At 41.4% G+C, this 15,740-nt stretch overlaps 2 protein-coding genes across 3 annotated transcripts in view; one reads left to right on the top strand and one right to left on the bottom strand.

Annotated features, from left to right (window-relative positions):
* The window catches only part of LOC308467995 (tigger transposable element-derived protein 1-like), a 147,924-nt gene extending 137,901 nt beyond the window's left edge, over positions 1 to 10,023 (bottom strand). Inside the window, exon 1 of the mRNA XM_080989859.1 lies at positions 8,341 to 10,023. Within this exon, the coding sequence (XP_080845985.1) occupies positions 8,341 to 10,006 (1,666 nt within the window). The 5' untranslated portion in view covers positions 10,007 to 10,023. The remainder of the gene's footprint in view (positions 1 to 8,340) is intronic.
* Positions 1 to 15,740, top strand: part of LOC308468021 (ubiquitin carboxyl-terminal hydrolase 12-like) — a 51,695-nt gene that overhangs the window by 1,062 nt on the left and 34,893 nt on the right. The window lies entirely within an intron of this gene.

Genomic DNA, 15,740 nt, shown 5'->3' with positions numbered 1-15,740 from the left:
TAGTTGGGTGCAGCCCAAAGTGTGCAGCTCTTAGCACATGTGCATAGTTCTTCCTCCACTTCCTGGCACACCTGCCCCACACTGCCTCATGAAGGACAGCATCCATTTCAAAAGGATGAAGTTGATTTTTTTTTTTTAAAAAAAATGTTTAAACGGTCTCCCTTCCCAAGAGTGACACATTTGAAAATACAGTGGTACCTCGCAAGACGAATGCCTCGCAAGACAGAAAACTTGCAAAACGAAAAGGTTTTTGGTTTTTTGAGTTGCTTCGCAAGACGATTTTCCGTATGGGCTTGCTTCGCAAGATGGAAACGTCTTGCAAGTTTGTTTCCTTTTTCTTAAAACCGTTAATACAGTTGCGGCTTGACTTCGAGGAGCAACACATAGCACGCGGTGTGGTAGCCTTTTTTGAGGTTTTTGAAGACTTTGGTGATTTTTGAAGCTTTTCCAAAACTTTTCCGACACCGTGCTTCGCAAGACGGAAAAAAACGCAAGACGAAAAAACTCACGGAACGAATTAATTTCGTCTTGCGAGGCACCACTGTAGGAGGGAAGATTATCAAACATGTTTTTTTGTGTGCATCTCTGTGTTTGTTTTCTGGCTTTACATCCTCCCATTTTTGCAGCTGAGAATAAAATTCTACCTACTTCTTCCTAGCAATACCACCCATCTGCACCTTTCATATCAAACTGGCTTGCCAAGATTTTACCTCTGAAAGTTTGCTTCAAGAAGATATCTCTCACCTTTTTGCCCTAGCTCTTGTAAACCTCCCTCCCCCATAGTTAATATCACCCCTTATCCCAAGGCTATTTCATTTACAAAACATTTATGTGTAGGAAATGATGTGAAACAAGTCTGTGCATTTGTCATCTATGGGGATCATGCATGTATTCATTGAATTAGCTTTATGCGTGGAGTGCAGCTGCAATGGGAGTTTGCAGCCTGGATGTGGAGGTTCAGTGAATTATAAATAACTGTCAAAAGGGTTTCTAACATACTTTTCTCCACTTAATTGTTTTCTGGGTGGGACTTTCTGGATATGTGAAGCAGGAAGCTGAAAGTAGAGGTCAAATTTCTGGAAACAGTGGAAGAGATTGCATTTTTTTTTTCTTTTTCCTCATCTTCCTATCTTTTGCTGAAAGCTGTTTTTTTTTTTTTTTTTGCCAAATCAGAACTCACTGGTTCCTTCTTTCCCTTTCTCTGTACAATCCGTAATGGATATTGTACCTTTAGGTTGCATCAATATCCCTTTTCCAACCTCTGTTTTATATAGCATCCTCCTTTCTCCTAGATACTTTCCACGCCAAACTTTCTCCAGTAAATATCAGAAGTTCCTACTTGGTGCTTTTGTTCTCTTCTTTTTAGGTACCTGTCTTAATCTTATTTATTGCATTTATATCCCAATTTGCTTCCATTGTGGAACTCGGGGCAGTGTTGTGCGTTATGTTTCCAGGGAATCCAAGCATTGACCAGCAAGGCTGCCGTATCCTGCATCTTCAGTCCATGCATCATTATTCAATGTGTACCCATTCTCCTGGACTCTTTCCACACTGCTTTTGTTCTTTCATGTGTTTCTTACCTACATTTGCCTCTGGAACCCTGTTGGGGATGAAACCGGTATGGGAAAAGTCAGGGAAAGAGAAGGATTAAAGAACTGCTGTTCTCTATTGCAAAGTTTCTCCTGTTTCATCTTTCTTTTTTGCAATGGTGTAGGGGGGCCCATCATCAGAGTAATGCAGCTTAACATATAATTAGGCCCTCATGATACTTCCCAGAAACTTTATTGCACCTGCCCTTTGTAGTCATACCCTGGAACAGGTAGGAAACCTGTGGCCATTCATATGTTGCTGGATTACATCCCCAGTCATCCCTGACCACTGGCCATGCTGGCTGGGGCTGTTGGGAGCTGGAGTCCAGCAAAAGCTGGGTTTCTCATAAATTCCCTTGAAAGTTCTCCTTCCAGGTTCTCGTTCGAGCTGGTGTCATCTTCAGTTATTCCAGATCTTTCTCCTCCTGTGAGGTGGCTTTTCATAGCTGATGTGGTCTGACCAAGGCAGAATAAAGTGGTACTATTACTTCTCTTCATCAAGACACTAGACTTCTGTTGATGCAGTCTAGAATAGCATTAGCTTTTTTTGCTGCTGCATCACACTGTAGACTCATGTTAAACGTGTGGTCTACTAAGACCTCCAGATCCTTTTCGCATGTACTACTGGCAAGCCAGGTGTCCTCCATCTTATCTTTGTGCAGCTGGTTATTCCTGCCTAAGTGCAGAAGATGACGTATGTCCCTACTGAAATTTATTTTGTTCATTTTAGCCCAATTCTCCAATCTGTTAAGGTCATATTGCATCCTGTTTCTTTCTTCAGCAGCATTAGCTACCCCTCCCAGTTTAGTGTCATCTGCAATTTGGATCAGCATTGCCTCAGTTCTTTTACCCGACTCATTTAGATAGACATTGAACAAAAACGGACCCAGGACAGAATCCTACAATACTCAACTTGTCCCTGTTTTCCAGGATAACAACGAATAACTAGTAAGCACTCTTTGAATTCAGACACTCAGCCAGCTACAAATTCACCTAAAAGTTACCTTGTCCAGTCTATATTTTACCAGTTTCTCCACAAGAATATTATGGGGGACTTTGTCAAGAGCCTTACTGAAATCAAGATACACCACATTCACAGCTTGTAACTCTATCAAATAAAGAAATGATATTTGTTGGGCCTGACTTGTTTTTGAGAAACCCATGCTGGGTTTTAATAATCACATCATCCTTTTCTAAGTGTTCACAGATCAATTATTTAATAAGCTGTTCTAGGACCTTTCCTTCTATCAATAAGCTCACTAGTTGGTAGTTATCTGGGACTTCTTCCTCTCCCTTTTGAAGATGGGAACAACTTTTTGCCCACCTGCCTGCCTGCAGGGACCTCACCTATTCTCCTAGAATTCTCAAAGGTTATAGACCAGAGGTTCTGAGATTAAATGTGCAAGCACCTTTAGTACCCTTGGGTGCATCTCATCAGGTCCTGGAGATTTAAATTCATATAAGGCAGCTGGATGTTTCCTTACCACCTTTTTTTCTGTCTTGGGCTGCAGCCCCCACCTTGCATCGTTTACTCTATTATTGCCAGGTTGGGCACTGCCTTCATTTTGGGTGGAGACAGAAGCAAAGTAGCTGTTGAGTTGAGCAGTTCTGCCTTCTGACACCCAATAGCTTTTCTCCATCTTCAGCATGCAGAGGGAGATTATGAGGGGAGTGATTGTTGCTTGTTAAAAATATGTACATCTGTTAAAATGCTTTGGAGTTCATAATGCTGCTGTGGCATTTGTCTAATGATGTCTTGAGATGATGGGTTTATAGTTGGGAACCATGGAGGAAAAAGAGAAATGTGAATTTAAAAAGATACAATAAGCATCCTGTGTGGGAGACCAAGCCCTTGCTTTGCAGTGGAAAACTATGAAGGTGATCCATTCTAATGAAGTGGGACCTGATTGACATCAAGGGAAAAGGCATGGTTGAAAGGACGCTTATCAGGTCTGGGTTTGGTCTGTGCCGGGATGGGAGAACACCCAGGAACACCATGTAAACCATCTTTATCTCCATTGTGGAATAGAAATGTGATGATGATAATAATAATAATAATAATAATAATAATAATAATACTTGACATTAAGTTGCCTTAAATATAAATGACCAGAGCACATGCATGCATTGCCACAATTAAGCATAGCAGATGGAGGGCTGAGAGAACAGTAAATCTGAAGAAGTATTGGTACAGATGGGACAAAGGTGGCATGCTCATATCTCCATACTGCCTCCCCAAGGAGTCATGCTCTACCCATCTTCTCCCATTTCCGTCCATGCTTTGAACATTCTCCAGCTCCAGTGTAATTAATTATGTGCTCTTGAAGCCCACTTTGCTTCCAAAGCAAAGTACTTTCTATCTGTAGCTCTTGGCTGCATCCATTCTTGCAATAGCCTGACAACCTTCCCCAGCCTAGTGCCCTCCAGATGTTTTGGGCTGCAGTTCCTGTCAGCTCCAGCCAACTGAGATGGAGAGTTGCAGTCTAAAAGTTTCCACATTTGTGAAATAGTCCACTAAAAGGGGAAATGCCTAGCTCCATGTTGCCCTTGATTAATTGTCAGCTGGGTCACTTGCCAAAAGACTTATCCACCATGCATGAATTCTTGAATGTGGGGTGGAATGTTTAATTTCTTCTTAATTTTGAGATATAAATATGGATATGCTGTTGTTGGGATGTCTAATAAGTCACATGAATGAATTTTGCTGGACATAACTTTTCAGTGATTTTGCCATATTTTTATTATTATTTTTGGTCCCAGATGGATATTTTGCTTAAGAGAATGTAGTTATCTTTGTTTTATAAAGACACACCCCCTCAATCCATATCCTTTTGAATTTTACCAAAAAAGTGAATAACTGCGCTGGCTATACATTTTATAATGAAAGACATTATTGATGATTATTTTACTTGCTGTATTTAGGGACCATCCTTCCACCATAACTGCCCCCAATGTGGTTTTACAAAAAAGAAAAAGAGATTTCAAAACAGTTCACGCAATTACAGTCTTAAAAATAAATCTAGCAATCATTTGGCAAAAATAGCAGCAGTCAAATAGGAATAACAGCAGGAGAGTCAAAACAGAGTGTCAGAACAAGTAACAGTACAATAATAACTATTAATTTCATTTCTGAAGGCAAAAAAATAGAGAAGAGTATTGTAGTTGCATGTCACAGAACGCCCCATTTCTTGCTTAGGTAGGCAGCCTGTTGTTCCTAATTTCAAAAGACTTCAGCAAGCAGTCAGTTCAGATCTCTTGCAAGAGTAATCTGCCCCATGTCCAATAACTTGCACAGTGTGAAGGCTTAGGTGGGGGAGAGAGATAATAATAATAATAATAATTTTTATTTATACCCCGCCCTCCCCAGCCAAGGCCGGGCTCAGAGCGGCTTACAAGCAATAATAAAAACAAGATGAATGATTAAATAGATGTCAGAAAAAGAGGGGCAGACACATACTTTGCATGGTGTTCTAGACCACTGCTTGCTTTGGTCCTACCCAGCATGTAGCCCTTGACAGATTACCTCGAGCTCTGGTTTCTTGGAAATGAGCAGCATGCTTGTGCACACTGCCCGGTTGCTCTTGCTTCATTTCTCCCTTGGCACAAGCACAAAAAACAAGCATGACAAACAAGCATGACTCCCTACCACATCTGAGCCAAGGATTGTGGTGTCTCCAAAATAAGTGAGTATTCATAAGCCGATAACAAGCCATTTTTAAAGCTGGCTAGTGCTCATAGCTTTTAAAGGAGAAACACCTGTGATTCAGATGTTTTGAGAAGTGAAGCTTAATTGCAGTGTCCTAGTCTCTTCTTCCACTGACTATGGGATAGGAATGAAGGAGGAATGAGCAGGTAAGGAGCAGGAGTTGATTAAGAACCTAAGAACAGTCCTGCAGGATCTGGCCAAGCTGTCATTCTAGTCCAGCATCCTGTTCTTACAGTAACCAGCTAGATGCTTGTGGGAAACCAGCAAGCACAAGAGTCCTTTCCCTTCCTGTGGTTTCCAACAACTGCTATTCATGAGCATTGCTGCTTCCAGCAATGGAGGTAGAATGTAGCCATCATGACAATTCTTGATGCTCAGAAGATTGCTTCCCAGGAGAAGGACAAGCATGATCCAATCTATGCTCTGTGTACAGGAGTGGAATGCCCGCAGTTCTTCACATGTGGGAGATAATGGTTCAGTGGCTGGGCAAATTGGCTCACAGAGCTACATTCCAAGGTTTGACTTTAGTGAAAAACTATTGACCTTTACTGAACAATGATAATAAATTATTTACATTGATTTTGTCACAAAGATTAAAAAGTTTTTACAAAATTTCATTCATGATCAATGTGGCTACTGGTCAAGAGACGGCACCTGGAACACATTATGTATTTTGGAATATCTGAATTGCCACAGTGAGAAGCAAGCTGCTTTGATATTTTGGAATGCAGAAAAAGCCTTTGACAATGTGAATTGGGTATTCTTGTTTAGAGTACAGCAAGAAATGAACTTTGGAGATAACTTTATTAAATGGGTAATACCTATTTATACACCACAGAAAGCCCAGATAATTGTTAATGGAGAACTGATAAAACCATGCAAAATATAGAAGGGGACAAGGCAAGGGTGTCCATGGTTCCCACTGCTTTTCATTTTGGTCTTGGTAGTCTTGCTTAGAGACATTACACAATATGAGAGAATGATGAGAGTAAAGATCCAAAAAGAAACTTATAAGTAACAGGCATTTGATGGAAACTTGGTTAGTTCTGGAAAATCTGCTACAGGGAGTAGAGATTCTGATGGATAAACAAATTTTGATATGTTACCAGGCTTTAAGGTTAATCACCAGAAAATGAAAATGTTAATAAAGAATATGACAACAGAAGATCAGAAGGTTTTGTTGGAGAAACCAGGGCTCCAAATTGGAAAAAGTAAAATATTTGGATGTTGTTATGTAAAATGTGAATTGTATGTTGTTTCAAAATAATTATGTTAAGACATGGGCTGAAATTTTGAAAAATATGTCAAGGTGGGAAGCTAAAAATGGGTAGAATCTCAGTGATAAAGATGAATGTTTTGCCTAGAATGATGCCTATATTTCAAATAATACCTATTTTGATTAATGATTTCTGTTTAAACAATGACAGAAAGATTAATCTAAGTTTTTATTGCAGGAGAAAAAGCCACAAGTTAAAATCTAAGTATTGCAAGATGCAAAGGATTGGGTTTACCTGATTTGAAATTGTACTTTGCAGCTTGTTGCTTAGGGTGGAAGAAGGAATGGCTGACATTGAGAAATAAGAGACTTTTGGAACTAGAAGGATGTGAGTTGAGGTTTGGATGCCATGGATATTTGTGGTATGTTAAAAAGTTAATGTGGATTTCAAAAATAACTTTATTAGATGTGCCTTATTAAGAATCTGGAATAGATATAAACCTAGGTTATGTACAAAGACATTGTTATGGATTTCACCACAAGAAGCCTTTTATAGAAAAGAGGTGACAGGCAAAGAGAAATGGTTAACCTATCAAGACTTCTTAGAGTGGAACCAAGGAGATGGTAAAATTAAAACAAGGGAACTTTTAGCACTGGAAGGTGATAGCTTCCAGTGGTTTTCTCATCTACAACTAACGGAGATTGAGCTGGATAAAAAGACTTTGGTGTAGAACAAAAAACATTTTGAAATACAGTTGTGTACAAATGATGAACATGTTGCAAAAATGTATAAACTTTGGTTGAAATTGAAATTTAATCTAAATGTGGAATTTTTTTTGGTTGTAATAGATGGAACGTGGATGAAAGTGCTAAGATTTACATTGTGTTATGGTCTTAAAGATTTTTTAAATATAATGATGTATCAGTGGTATACAGTCCTACCTTGATTTTCTAACAGGATGTGTTCCGGAAATCCGTCCAACTTCCGAAATGTTTGGAAACCAAGGCACGGCTTCTGATTGGCTGCAGGAGTGTCCTGCAGTCAATTGGAAGCTGTGCCAGATGTTCAGCTTCCAAGGCAAAGTTCGCAAACTGGAACACCTACTTCTGGGTTTGCGATGTTTGAGTTCCGAGTTGTTTGTGAACTAAGTTGTTTGAAAACCAAGGTACAGTGGTACCTCGATTTACGAACTTAATCCGTTCTGGAAGTCAATTCTTAAACCAAAACCATTTTTAAACCGAGGCGCACTTTCCCTAATGAGGCCTCCCGCCGCCGGTGCCCTTCCACCATTCAGATTCCGTTCTTAGACCGAGGTAAAATTCTCAAACCAAGACACTATTTCCGGTTTTGCAGAGTTTGTAAACCAAATCGTTAAACCGGACTGTTCTTAAACCGAGGTACCACTGTATAACTGTATAACTCTGGCAAAGTTATATTCGGAATGTATAAAAATGTTCCAGATGTTTGCTGGAAGTGTGAAAAATATGAAGGGACATATTACAGTGGTGCCTCGCAAGACGAAATTAATTCGGTCCGCGAGTTTTTTCGTCTAGCGAATTTTTCGTCTTGCGAAGCATGAAATCCCATAGGAATGCATTGAAATTCAATTAATGCGTTCCTATGGTCAAAAAAAGTCCAAACAAAGCCAAATTTGGTACAACAGGAGTTTATTAAGTGCTCTTTAAAGTCACACATACTGTAAAGAGCATTTCAAAAATTGAAGGAACAATAAATTAAGTTTCTAAACATGACAGAAAAACATTTAAAAATCAACAAAGTGTACAGTACATTTTCTAAGACTCTGGGGGACAACTCAAAGAAGGTTCCTCTTCCACTCTTTGCTTCTTGCTGAAGAACCTGTCCATGGTCTGCTGCTTCATCCGCCTTTTCAGCACCTCCCTGAAAGGCGACATGACCCTCGTATCAAAAGTGTTCGCAAGGTCATGTGCCACGTGCTTGTCAGGGTGGTGCCGCTGTGCAAAAGCCTGCACATCCTTCCACTTCAGGCAAATGTCCCTCAGTTCTTTGGAGGACAGCCGTTCCTCAGTTGCTTCCTCCTCTTCCAGCGAGGCCTGCTCCTGCGCAGCCTCTGCCTGCAGTTTGACCAGCTCCTGGGTGGTCAGCTCGTGGTCGTGCTCCTCCACCAGCTCGCTGATGTCCTCCTCTGTGACCTCCAGGCCCATGGTCCTCCCCAAGGCAACAATGTCCTGCACCACTGTTGACTCTGGTGCATCAGAGTCACTTGGTGCCACACAGTCCGGCCACAGGCTGCGCCAAGCGCAATTCAAATTTCTCTGGCTGATCCCGTTCCAGGTCGTGGTGATCATCTTCAAGCAGGTAATGATGTCGAAGTGGTCCTTCCAGAATTCCCGCAGGGTGATGGTGGTGCAATCAGTCACCTCGAAGCATCGCCTGAAAAGCTCCTTGGTGTAGAGTTTTTTGAAATTGGTGATGACCTGCTGATCCATCGGCTGGAGCAGTGGCGTGGTGTTAGGCGGCAGGAACATGATGCTGATGAAGCTGAACTCCTCCAACAAGTCCTCCTTAAGGCCTTTAGGATGAGCAGGAGCATTGTCCATCAGAAGCAAAGCCTTCAGCGGCAGGTCATTGTCCAGCAGGTACTGTTTGACAGCAGGGCCAAAAGCAAGATTGACCCAGTCCACAAACAGCACACGTGTGACCCAAGCCTTACTGTTGGATCGCCACATGAGACTCAGCTGCTCCTTGTCGACCTTGTGTTTCTTGAAGGCCCGTAGGTTCTCCGAGTGGTACACCAGCAGGGGCTTGATCTTCAGGTCGCCGCTTGCGTTGGCACAGAAGAGCAGGGTCAGACGGTCCTTCATGGGCTTGTGGCCAGGCAACTTGGCCTCCTCCTGTGTGATGAAAGTCCTTTTGGGCATCCTCTTCCAAAACAGCCCGGTCTCGTCGCAGTTGAAGACCTGCTGTGGAACGTAGCCCTCCGTCTTCACAACCTCCAGGAACTCCGCTGCAAAGTCTTCAGCCGCAGAAACATCAGAACTGGCAGCCTCTCCATGCCTGACCACGCTGTGGATTCCAGATCTTGTCTTGAACCGGTCAAACCAGCCTCTGCTTGCCTTGAAGACTTCTGGCTCGCCTGAGGTTCCTGGCTGTTCCCGGACGAGGTCTGCGTGCAAGGCCTTGGCTTTCTCACAAATGACGGCCTCAGTCACTGTGTCCCCTGCACGCTGCTTCTCTTCTAACCAGATGAGCAGCAACTTCTCCACCTCCTCCAGAACAGCTGGGCGGTTCTTCACGATCCTGGTGACTCCCTTGGCTGCATCAGTCGCAAGGATCTTCTCCCTCATCTTCAGGATGGTCCCGATGGTCGATGGATTCCTCCCGTACTCCCTGGCGAGGTCTGTCACACGCATTCCACCGTCGTGCTTCCGGATGATCTCCTTCTTCATTTCCAGCGTAACCTTCTCCTCCTTCCCCTCGCCGGCCTCTGCAGCAGCAGTCTTCTTGGGTCCCATGGCAGCACAGCTCCTACCTGCGCAACTCCCACCCCCCAAAATCAGTGCTTCACATCCAAAAAATTCAAAAGCACCCAGCCACCCACCACACAGAAATTCAAACCCAGAACCAAGTCATTGAATTCCAAACACCCCAACCCAAAATCCAAAACCCCCCAAAAAAGTTTTAAAAGTTTAACTTACCGAATGGCTGCAAAAGAAGTTTTGGAAAAGCTTCAAAAATCACCAGTGTCTTCAAAAACCTCAACTATTCCCCCAGCCACCCACCACACAGAAATTGCAAACCCCTCCCCAACTGTTGCAAACCCCTCCCCAACTGTTCCCCCAGTCACCCACCACACAGAAATTCAAACCCAGAATTTTTTTAAAAAAAACAGAGTGGCCCAATGGTCACAGAAAATCATAAAAATGCAGAAAAAAACCACACAAGCTTCCAGATTCTTGCAAACCCCTCCCCAACTGTTCCCCCAGCCACCCACCACACAGAAATTCAAATCCAGAATTTTTTTTAAAAAAAACAGCAGAGTGGCCCAATGGTCACAGAAAATCATAAAAATGCAGAAAAAAACCACATAAGCTTCCAGATTCTTGCAAACCCCTCCCCAACTGTTCCCCCAGCCACCCACCACACAGAAATTCAAACCCAGATTTTTTTTTTAAAAAAACAGCAGAGTGGCCCAATGGTCACAGAAAATCATAAAAATGCAGAAAAAACCACACAAGCTTCCAGATTCTTGCAAACCCCTCCCCAACTGTTCCCCCAGCCACCCACCACACAGAAATTCAAATCCAGAATTTTTTTTTAAAAAACAGCAGAGTGGCCCAATGGTCACAAAAAATCATAAAAATGCAGAAAAAAACCACACAAGCTTCCAGATTCTTGCAAACCCCTCCTCAACTGTTCCCCCAGCCACCCACCACACAGAAATTCAAACCCAGAATTTTTTTTTAAAAAAAACAGCAGAGTGGCCCAATGGTCACAGAAAATCAAAAATGCAGAAAAAAACACACAACTTCCAGATTCTTGCAAACCCCTCCCCAACACCAAGTCCTTGAACTCCAAACACCCCAATCCAAATTCCAAAAACCCCCAAAAAAGTTTTAAAAGTTTAACTTACCAAATGGCTGCAAAAGAAGTTTTGGAAAAGCTTCAAAAATCACCAAAGTCTTCAAAAACCTCAAAAAAGGCTACCACACCGCGTGCAATGTGTTGCTCCTCGAAGTCAAGTCGCAACTGCACCTCTTCAAGCAATGCACCCTGGGTATTAACGGTTTTACGAAAAAGGAAACAAACTTGCAAGACGTTTTTGTCTTGCGAAGCAAGCCCATAGGGAAATTCGTCTTGCGAAGCACCTCAAAAAACGAAAAACCCTTTCGTCTAGCGAGTTTTTCGTCTTGCGAGGCATTCATCTTGCGGGGCACCACTGTATCATGCTTGGTGTACTTGTAAAAAAGCTAAGAAATATTGGATACAAATTCAGAAGTTTTTAAAGGTTAAAATTCAATTGAAGCCAGAATTCTTCCTGCTAAAAATAATGGAAATACAATTAGAAAAGGACCATGAAACATTATTTCAATATATGATTACAGCAATGAGATATGCACAAAGATTCATCATTACCTACTATGGAGGAATAGTTGTTAAAATTATTGGACTTAGTTCAGATGGTGAAGTTGATGTGTTGAAATTTACTAAAGATTGTTATAGATTTTTGGCGTGAAAAGAAAATGAGCATGTGATATCTGGGTTTGAGGATTGAAGAAATTAGTGGTCTAGAGGAAGTGGAATAATTGGGTGGATCCACTTGGAGTGGATGTTTTGATTAATTCTCTATAGCTGACAGACAAAAATGGGAAATTATTATTTTTTCTTTTCTTTTTTCTTTGTGTTTTTATTTAGATTAGTTTTTTTTATCTTTGAAATTATAAAAAGATATTGGATATACGGTATTAATTTTTGTATATCTTTTTTCAAACTTCAATAAAACCTCTTGGAAAAAAGAACATGTTAGCAGTCTTTATTCTAGATTTACATCTGTGCTGAAAGAGAGGAGAAGCCAGAATATTTAGGATGGTTATCACCTAATTAAACGGAGAAGTGACTTATCCCATGAGTTTTAGTTGAGTAATTATTAAATTTCCATATGGAAGAAAACAATATTTTGGAAAGAGAATAGGGAAATTGTTCTTGAACAGTAGGCTTCAACCTTTTCAGACCTAGGACCCACTTTTAACCCAAGCATGCATTTGAGGACCCATTTATTAATCTTTAACCATATATTTATATGCTGGTAGTGCTCCTGTTGCAACCCTTCTTGAATATCAGTGTTCTAGATGATGCATGAAGCATTGCATCCTGCATGGGAGATAAAGGAGGCTTTCTCCTTAAGATGGTACATGCACTCTTCAGTGTTTGTAATTATAGAAGCAATAGAAATTAAAGGTAACATGTTTTAAAAAACAATTCTGGGACATTTTTTCATCAGTCATAAGTTTTAAATTGCTTTGTCTTAACATACTAAGGCTGCAATCCTATATACTCATTTTCCTTACTTCTTCCCAGACATACAAATAATTAAGCTGTGAATTTTGCTGCTGTAATTAGCTGCTTTGTTTTAAACTATGCATTTCTTTTTGAAGACTTTTGTCTGTAAATACCTTCTGGGACTCTTTAAATCGTTGAAGTGAAAATAGACTGACAAAACCCAACATTTTACTCAAGGCTATGTTCACACATAGAATCATAGCACTAAGCCATAAAGGAGGTGTAAGGAACCTCAAGCCTGGGGGCTAAATGTGGCTCCTTGGTCTTCTCTGTCTGGCCCTCAGCAGTTTCCTCAGGCCACACTAGCCATACCCCTCACTGGCCTGCTCCATGCTCTTGAGGGTTTTGCCTGTCTGGAATATGTCCTAGAACTCTGACCATACCTCTTCCTTTCCTGGATAGAAACTAGTCTGCTGTACAAAAGTAACATTTACATTTGTTGTTCTGGCCCTGCTCACTAGTGATTGTTGTTGGGGGCGAAACAAACCATGATCCCAGGTTCTGATATCTATATCATTTGTGGTTCATTTACCCGCTTGCGCAAAGAAGGGAGTGAAGCGGGAGCACATGGGCAGTTCACGGTGTGACTTACTAAACATCATGATTTATTGTTACCTGCAAACATGGCCAAGAAGTGGCAATTTATATATTTTACTCAGAGCAGTGTCTTAAAAAAGAGAAGGGAAAAAAAGAGCAAGGCTTCTGCATCCTTGAACCACAAACAGAGGATGTGCCTTCAGAATCTTTACAGTAAGGTTTTATATGTGCCAAGGATAATAAATCAGTTCTAACTTTGCCCATGAATGGATTTCATTGCACTGTAAAATGAACTGTTGTAGCAAAGCAATTACTCTGTGAAAGATGGGAGAGAACAAGAAGTTCTTCAGCAAATAAAGTAGGAAAGGAGGCTTTAAATAACTGGTTGAAGTTTTGTTGCATCTCATAGTAGTAAAGTAACATGGCAAGTGTGTGCTTTGTACTAAGAACCTGGGTCTGGTTTAGATCCAGCCTTTTTGAGCTTTAAGTGCAGCTATGAGTCACTTGCTTCTGATAAGACTCCTCCAGGGCCTGTGAAGCTGGTTTCATGTGGACATTCTATAGACAATTTTTACGATCTGTATATAGTGTTATTCTTAAATCCCCCTCTTCGGGAGTACTAACATACTTGTCAAATAAACCAGTATCCTGCATTCTTCCATGTCTGGCTAAAGATGGTTGTTGCTGGTTTTCTTAACAGCTTGCTGGCTTGGGCTAGACTCTGTCACTGAATTGCTTTTTGAAGTAGTTTGTGCTTGTAGAATTCAAACTGGAAAATACAGCAGTCTATATATGGACTCTGCATTGTGTGCTGTTGTTTTGACTTCTCAGCCCTGCTGGTTTTCTGGTAGTCTTTGGCCTTGGCCTTTTCTCTTTAGGGTCTGTTGGATTTTATACCTGATCCTTCTGCCCCAAGGATTTGTATGACGAAAGCTGCGTGGGAAATGCATGTTTGTTCTCCTGAGCAAGAGACTGTGTTTTGGTTCTGCGGCAGGCTGCCTCCCACAGTCACATTCTTATCATGGGTGTATGAATGAAGTTGGAAAACACTATGAAGCAATGTGAACACCCAGTTACCTGCTCAATTTTCAGGGCTTTGGAATGTGTCCCCTAGGAGCTGCTTCTTAAGCAAAATGTAATATCTATTTAAGTGTGTATCTCAAAATACGATGTGTAAATGAAACAAATAAGCATAAAACATTTTGTTTTAAAGACTTCCCTAAATTGGCTGAAGCTCCTGGTATGTATGAAGTTTAGTAGCAAAGGTGGGTTGGTTTCACCTTTATAAGTAGAATGGCCCTCAAGTACAGCATTCAAAATCCTCCAGGCACCAGGCACATTTTGCAACTGGAATGTTCTGTCATGGTCATGTGGGCCCTCATCTGTAGCCACATGTGGTATAAGCAAGACATAACTTGGCCACCTCATTGCTGTCTGTGAGAACTGAGTAGTTGTGGGTTGTTGTCTTCCTTTGTGGTTGGGGTAGAGTTGATTGTGTTATGTTTTACTGGACTATTGATTTTTGTATTTATTCGGATGCTGTTTTTGATGACTTAGACATTACCTGGAAAAGCAGATTAGAAATATTTTTCAAAATAGAAACACACGTACACACAAAACCTGGGTCCTCCTGCCCCTGCCTCTAGATTCAAGTGGTACAGCCCAGATATAGGAAGGTCAGCCACTTCAGGAAGAGCTAGGCCTTGCAGGAACTTGCACTAGATACCAGCTGGCTCCAAGCCCCCAACCCCCTGGCCTTAAATAACCATTTTCTAATCTAAAGGCCCAGTAGCACATTATGTTTTGTGGCCAGCCTGTGTAATCCTTCAGATGCTTTCTGAAACATTTAGCTAACCGCTGCCCTGTCATTTTCCTAGGAAACCATCATGTTCCCCGTAAAGGTCACTTCTGCTTGCTCCTTGCCTCCTGTTGGTTATTAATTTTATTAAATGCATGTTGCCCACAGCTTGTTCTTCAAATAAAATACCACTTTAAAAAGGTGCATTTAAAATAGAAGTGAAAGAAAGTTGCGCCTGTCACTTAGGGTGAACAATTGGCCTTGGATTCTAAAATGACTGGAGTGCATTAATACTAGCTGCTGGAGCAGCAGCAGCAGGCTTCTTCAAAATAGCAAAGCTTTCTGGTTGTGGTGGTTGGTTTTTAATGGAAATAAAGCCTATCTATAGACACCTGTTACACTGAAACTAGTCTTCGAAATTAGCCAGGCATCAGGTGCATTTAGCACCTCATTATCGGCCACTTGTGACCAAGTGAAGACGGCTAGGCACCAGGATGGCAGCTGACATCTCCACCATCAGGAGGTGCGTGCCTGGGGATTCTTGGATCTTGACTGTTTTCACACACTAATCCTGTAGAATTCTATCAGTTATATTTTAGCTGCACAATCAGTATGAATTTCAGGAACCTAAATGCAGTGAACAATGTTATAGTTAATTGTTGTAGCTTGTCATCACTTACCCCACTCCACTGCCCAGCTTACAGTTGTGAAGAGGGCACATGGGTAAGAGCACCAGAGATGCTAGTATGTGCTAGTTGCCCCATATTTCTTCGAGCTTTGAATATATGCCGTTTGGACAGGTGTGTAGTACCATCTGTGGATCATTTTCAAAGAGTTATCCTTAATAATTGCTG

This window comes from Podarcis pityusensis (genome assembly GCF_964106645.2).
Source record: "Podarcis pityusensis genome assembly, chromosome: Z".
In the NCBI taxonomy this organism is placed as follows: Eukaryota; Metazoa; Chordata; class Lepidosauria; order Squamata; family Lacertidae; genus Podarcis; species Podarcis pityusensis.
This window is presented reverse-complemented; position numbering and strand designations above follow the sequence as displayed.